This window comes from Myotis brandtii, unplaced genomic scaffold, assembly GCF_000412655.1.
Source record: "Myotis brandtii unplaced genomic scaffold, ASM41265v1 scaffold165, whole genome shotgun sequence".
In the NCBI taxonomy this organism is placed as follows: Eukaryota; Metazoa; Chordata; class Mammalia; order Chiroptera; family Vespertilionidae; genus Myotis; species Myotis brandtii.
Window position 1 is genome coordinate 1,769,289 of NW_005356042.1, and position 6,708 is coordinate 1,775,996.

A 6,708-nucleotide genomic window follows, 5' to 3' on the forward strand; every position below is an offset into this window, starting at 1 on the left:
GAAAAAGTACCCCTATATATATTTTTTAAATTCCAAAGTGCCATCTTTTATTGCTGTGCCTACTCTTTTAACCTTGGCTAAAAATTGTTTCAATGTGTTCCTATTCCTTACCTTGCTATTATTCTAATACAATTATCAAGTAATACATATAAGTTTAGAACATGGGATATCAAGTTGGAACTATTAAGGCAGTATAAAACTAGGTGAAAGATGAGTCCAGTTAAAAGAGTCATTCTGGCCCTGACCGGTTTGGCTCAGTGGATAGAGCGTCAGCCTGCGGCCTGAGGGGTCCCAGGTTCAAGTCTGGTCAGGGGCACATGCCCGGGTTGTGGGCTCGATCCCCAGTGGGGGGTGTGCAGGAGGCAGCCAGTCAATGATTCTCTCTCATCATTGATGTTTCTATCTCTCTCTCCCTCTCCCTTCCTCTCTGAAATCAATAAAAATATATTTTTTAAAAAATGAGTCATTCTGACTCTCATGCTACTCTGTATGGTTTTTTTCTTTTGGTATTTCTGGCCCAAATAGTTACAAACTCACTTGACAGATGTACTTTTACATGTGGAAATAATTACAGGCAAGGAATATTAAGTATTTTCATCCCAAATTATAGACACAGATTTTCTAACAATGACTAGCTATAGTACAATACTGGATTATACAAGACATCACCGCATATTGTGAAAAGTTGAACTGGGATATAATGTGTACATCTCATAGAATCCAATATATCTTACAGCACCAGATATACTTAAAAAAGAGCCATAGCTTCTGTATTAACTTTGGGATCCTGTTGCCTCATTCTCCAAACAGTGGTTTTCAGTCCTGACTGCACTTTAGAATCATCCGGGGAACTAAGAAATATGGCCCCATAAGTCTGACTGAACTGGTGTTGGGTGAGATCTGGTAAGACACTGGTAATTCTTAGATTTCCACATAGATGAGGGGTGTGACACTGTTTAAGTGCTGGGATAATCTGAATCAAACACCCATGCATGCACCCTATGTAGTTACCCTTTTTAGTATTTTAAGTTCCTTTATACTCATCCACATCTTTTGGTAGAACAGCAGAATATATGACAGCTAAATTCCTGCCTGGAACCAGTTTTAATTAAAATTACAATAATTTGTCAAGACTTAAGCCTGATCATACTTCCCCTTTAAGTTCTAACTCATAAGAAAATATTTTGATTAATTCTAAATGTGTAAACAGCCTTGTTATGGGGGAAGAAAAATACTTAGAAATTAAAAGTATTAAAATAATCTCACCTCTGTTATCTAAAGCATTCATAACCAATATAAATTGTCGAAAAAATTCCACATTATAGTCGGGGCTACAAAGCAAAACAAAAAAAGGTCAACAAAACAACTGGCCTTACATATAGGATCTTCACACAAGGTCCTAAAAAGCACTATTACTATATTAAATAGTGCAAAAATAACTGATATAATTAGGGCTCTCTACCATTTACATAGGTTTGACTTTTTCTAAACACCATAAGTGGATTTTAAAGAAATTACTGCCCCCTAATCCCTATGACTACACATCCTTTTTGGCCAGCTACCTAGGGCACAAGAGCAGGATCTCCAACTAGCAGAAAGATGGCATGACCTCACTAGTCCCACCAGGCCTTCTCTGGGCAGCAAGTGCCTGGGAACATACAAAGAACACATTCCCAGGATCTGCCTGGCCTCTGGCTTCACCTCACATGGTTAGGATCAGGCAGGGTTCAGGCCCCTAGAGTCCCTGCTTTTAGCAGCATTGGGAAAATAACACAGGGTATGGGGGTTACAGGGCTATAGGCAGGCTTGTAGAGCAAACATCCAGAGAATAAAAGGCTAGAGATACAAATTCCCTGAAAAAGTATAAAACTTCCTCTAATTCCAGACCTCAAATAAGAACTTATATTTTTAATACTGAGTTACATAACTATAGGTAAAGAATTGAGGCCCTATGGCCTGACACCTCCAAAATGTTATATTTACTCTATCTTTACTAAGATCAGAACATATTTATATACTGTTAAAACTACTGCTCCATCACAAATTCCTAGGATTATGTTACAGAAATCACAATCCTAAAAAATGAATTATCTCAGGAAGGAACCTTTTAAACTGAAAAAGACCACAACTGAAATCAATCAGAATGAGAGCAATATATTTAGAAAAATCTGAATCATCACATAAAAGGATTTATCATCATTTAGAATATATTTTTCTTTAAAACAAGACAATAAGATCCTTATATTAAGTTTCCAAGTAAATTATTTATTGAAAGCATTAAAATATATTACCTCTTATCTAAATCATTCAAATCATATATATAAACTTATTACAAGAATGCCATTCAACTTATGTGGGCACAAACTATCACATTCTAATTATTCTAGAAAAATCATTTTTAAAAAAAGCAGACTGACTTCAAGCTCACATATTTGGCTAGTAAAAATACCTTATACTTTAATAAAACTTTAAAAATTCACAACAATTTTACAACATAATAATTAGAGCATACTTCATGATGCTGTCATGGTAGGCTATGATATTAGCTTTCGGGTAAAACTGCAGTACACTTTCTTTGGCAACCTGGAAAAACAAATAACACTAAATTACTAACTTACTAAATTAATACAACATTATCTGTATTTGAAATATTTTTATGGCAGACAATACTGTTATTTCACCTACTTACATAATCTTATATTAAAAACTAAAGAAATATTAAAATGTTACAAAATTTCATTAAAATTAAGCTACATATACATATTTATAAACAGTAGGACTGCCCCACTCCTATATATAATTCTACAAGAATGACAAGCTTCAGAAAAAATATAAAATATAGTAAAGAAGTGTCATTCATTCCTTCAACAAATATTTACTGAGCATCTTCTATGTACCAGAATCTGTATAAGGCACTGGTGAGCAAAAATGACATTAATCAAATAACCATCTAGATAAACTACAAAGTATGATAAATGATACTCAGAAAAAGTAGAGGTTGTTATGAAGAACTGGTCTGGTCCAAGAGGTTTGGGCGAGTACCCCTAGAGAAGAAAGCCAAATAGAGAAAAGCGTGGGAGCCTGCCAAAGGGCTGGGAAAAGATGCTTTACGACCCTGAATCAAAATGGAACACTCAAGGAACTAAAGGTCAGGGTGGCTAGAACCTCAAGGGAGGCTGTCTCCTATAAAAAGAGACAACAGCATAAGCCAATACAGGAGCAGCCAACCTCTAGGGCAGCGGTTCTCAACCTGTGGGTCGCGACCCACAGGGGTCTCCTAAGACCATCGGAAAACACATATATAATTACATATTGTTTTTGTGATTAATCACTATGCTTTAATTATGTTCAATGTGTAACAATGAAATTGGGGGTCACCACAACATGAGGAACTGTATTAAAGGGTCGCAGCATTAGGAAGGTTGAGAACCATTGCTGTAGGGAATGTAGGAACAGGAGGTTCATCCTAAGCAAACAATCAGAAATTTAAATCAGAAAGGGACACCATTTAAGGATTTGGTAGAGCACTTCCATTTCCTCTGTAGACACCTCCACTCCCCCTAGAGAGGGCATCTTTAGTTCTTTACTCCACATATTCATTCTCTCTCTCTCTCTCTCTCTCTCTCTCTCTCTCTCTCTCTCACACACACACACACACACACACACACACGGTTGCGGGCAGCTGGAAGAAAAATACTAGTTAGCAGGACTTTATGGGGGAAAAGAAGAAATTAATTAACCTTTAACTAGGTTGACACTTACCCAAACTATTTCTTATTGCTTTTATTTTACATGCAATTTCTTTCCTTTTTCCTTCTTTTTATTCTTAACAATCCCTCAGCTACAAAGAGATATTGCTTCCCCATTCTCTTCTTAGTAGAGTACAAATTAATCTGATATCATAAATAGAAAATCCATTAAAGGATAGGATATATAAATGGATAAATAGAAATGGTATGAGAAATTACCTGGGCCTTTGATCTTCCAACATGTTTCTTTTGAAACAGAAACTGCCTGTTGAGGTTGCTGACATCAATAGTATCCAGATCAATCTACAAATAAATAAAACCCAGATAAATCACAAATTTTCTGGTATGTTTGAGCAATATCACTATTCTCAGCATCCATAACCCAGAACTTTTGATATTTGCTACATTTAGTGGAGAAAATGCTTTTTTTTACCAATACCAAAATTCTTAAAACCGATAACTTAATGCATAACTTAAGAGATAACTTTCTCAAAAATTTTTTAGAAACTATTTTTTTTTCTTTTGTTCAATCATCCTAGCAAATGTTAGTAGCTCAGATGGTTAGAGCATCGTGGCAGTAGGCCAAGGTTTCAGATTCCATCCCAGGTCAGGGCACATACAAGAATCAACCAGTGAGGTCTGGCCAGTGTTTCCAATGGTTAGAGCGCTCAAGCATCCAAGAGTTTTGGATTCATTACCGGTCAAGGGCACGTACCTGGTTTGCAGGATTCCTGGCAACCAGGGCATGTGCAGGAGGCAACCAATCATGTGTCTCTCTCACCCTGACATTTCTGTTTCTTTCCCCCTCCCCCTCCATTCTCTCTCTTAAAAAAAAAAAAAAAAATCAATGGAAAAGATATCCTCCAGTGAGGATTAACAACAACAAAAAATAATCAACAGTGAATGTTTAAATAAGTAAAACCAATGGGGGTTTTTCTCTATCTCCCTCTCCCTTCCTCTCTCTAAAAATCAATAAGTAAATTTAAAAATAAAAAGTTCCATATTGAAAATGCATTATAGTTCTGGGCAGTGTTGCTCAGTGGTTAAGAGTGTTATTGGCCCCTGCACAAGGGATCTCAGGTTCAATTCCCTGTCAAGGGAAACATCACATGGATGTTTTTCTCTCCTCCTCCTCCCTCCCTTCCACGCTCTCTAAAAATCAATTGAAAAAAAATCCTCCTCGTGTGAGGATTAACAAAAAACAATATATAATCTCTATTAATCTAATTAGTCTTTCAAAACCACATATTAGATATAACTGCCTTTTTTCTTTTTTACAGAGAGGAAGGGAGGTAAAGAATAGAGCCAGAAACATCCATGAGAGAGAAACATCCATCAGCTGCCTCCTGCACACCCCGCACTGGGGATGTGCCTGAAACCAAGGTACGTGCCCTTGACCAGAATCGAACCTGGGACCCTTCAGTCCACAGGCCAAACTGGTCAGGGCTGCCTTTTTTTTAAGTGATACCTGACAAATTGTTTTTGCTATTTCTTTAATTCAAAAGTCTTCACACATGCAAATACCATTTTTAAAAGTATATTTTTATTGATTTCAGAGAGGAAGGGAGGACAGAGAGATAGAAACATCAATGATAGGTCGATGCACAACCACTGAGCCACCTCGGCCAGCCCCCACAATATCATTTATAATTATTTCCTGAGAGCTGTAAGAAAAATCTCTACACAAGGTTTTTTTCTAATTATATTTTTATTGATTTGAGAGAGGAAGGGAGAGGGAGAGAGATTTAGAAACATCAATGAGAATCATTGATCTAATCGGCTGCCTCATGCACACCCGCACTGGGGATCAAGCCCGCAACCCGGGCATGCGCCCTTGGCTGGAATCGAACCCGGGACCCTTCAGTCCACAGCCCTTCGCTCTACCCACTGAGCCAAACCAGCTGGGGCTCGACACAAGATTTTAAATGTGCTGTTTTGAGCCTTATCTAACTGCTGCTCAGAAGTAAATATTAAGGGGGAAAAAGTAAATATTAAGGATGAAAATGACTAAAGCCATTTTCATTCCATTTCAATAAATTTATATGCAGAGAAATCAAATGTTCTAATTGTGAAACATCTTAACGGATTTGGTTAACTTTGAATAAAAAATTTTCCCACAAAAACTGGCTGGCAGTTCAAACCCAGGCTACAAAGGACCAGCATGTATTTCTCAGGTGTCTATTACCAAACGGTTCTTTCAAATCTGCATCACTGTTGATCGGGTAAGGCACAACCATATTGGGATTTGTGGTCCAGAAGAGAGTGGGACGGAAAGCCCTATAAAAACCCAAGGGAACATGCTTGATTGTGTCCCCCATCACTCATTATCAGCTCCGTCAGCCACCTCTACTTTTCCTTTTTTCATTCCAAGTTTTCATTACATCTTAAGACACCTTTAAACTCACATTCAATTCCAGGAAACAGCTCTAATCTCTAAAAAGTTCACTGTAACAGAAATACCTAGACTTAAAATTAGTCACTGTAAACCAACGCAAAAGTTAAGATCCTAACCAACATCTCTGAGGAAATAAGCAAGTATATTGTCTATGGTAATAGTCACGCAGACTGACCCACAACAGAAAAGCATGAGGCCCGAAAGTCTTGCCACTTGCTTGGTGACCAAGGTGAACTGCCAAGCGTCACTGCAGCTCACTGTTGTTCCCTGAAATCTGTTGACATGGGATGGAAACTGCGTTCGCAGCCTCCGGTGGTAGGACGATTAAAGCGTTAACGCGGTAAGGCCCTCGGGTCCCCTCAGGCTCCGGGCAGGCGCTCAGCGAGCAACGAAGACCGCCACCCTCTGCTCCGGACCCCCGTTTCTGGCTTAAACAGTCACAACCTGCACTAGAAACGCCTCCCAGTAAAGCTAGGAACTGCTCTAGAGCTAAAAGACAAGAAAGAGGCCGCTTCTCCACCCGAGAAACGCCACAAACCGGCGCTGCCCGGGAAGCGGAGGCCG

The 6,708-nt window shown here is 38.4% G+C and overlaps 1 protein-coding gene across 1 annotated transcript in view; it reads right to left on the reverse strand.

Moving 5' to 3' along the window:
* The window catches only part of UBA2 (ubiquitin-like modifier activating enzyme 2), a 51,436-nt gene extending 47,377 nt beyond the window's left edge, over positions 1 to 4,059 (reverse strand). Inside the window, exons 1-3 of the mRNA XM_014536612.1 lie at positions 3,969 to 4,059; positions 2,513 to 2,583; positions 1,267 to 1,331 (exon numbers count right to left, since the gene is read on the reverse strand). Coding sequence (XP_014392098.1) covers positions 1,267 to 1,331; positions 2,513 to 2,517 — 70 coding nt within the window. The 5' untranslated portion in view covers positions 2,518 to 2,583; positions 3,969 to 4,059. The remainder of the gene's footprint in view (positions 1 to 1,266; positions 1,332 to 2,512; positions 2,584 to 3,968) is intronic.
* Positions 4,060 to 6,708: the final 2,649 nt, after the last annotated feature.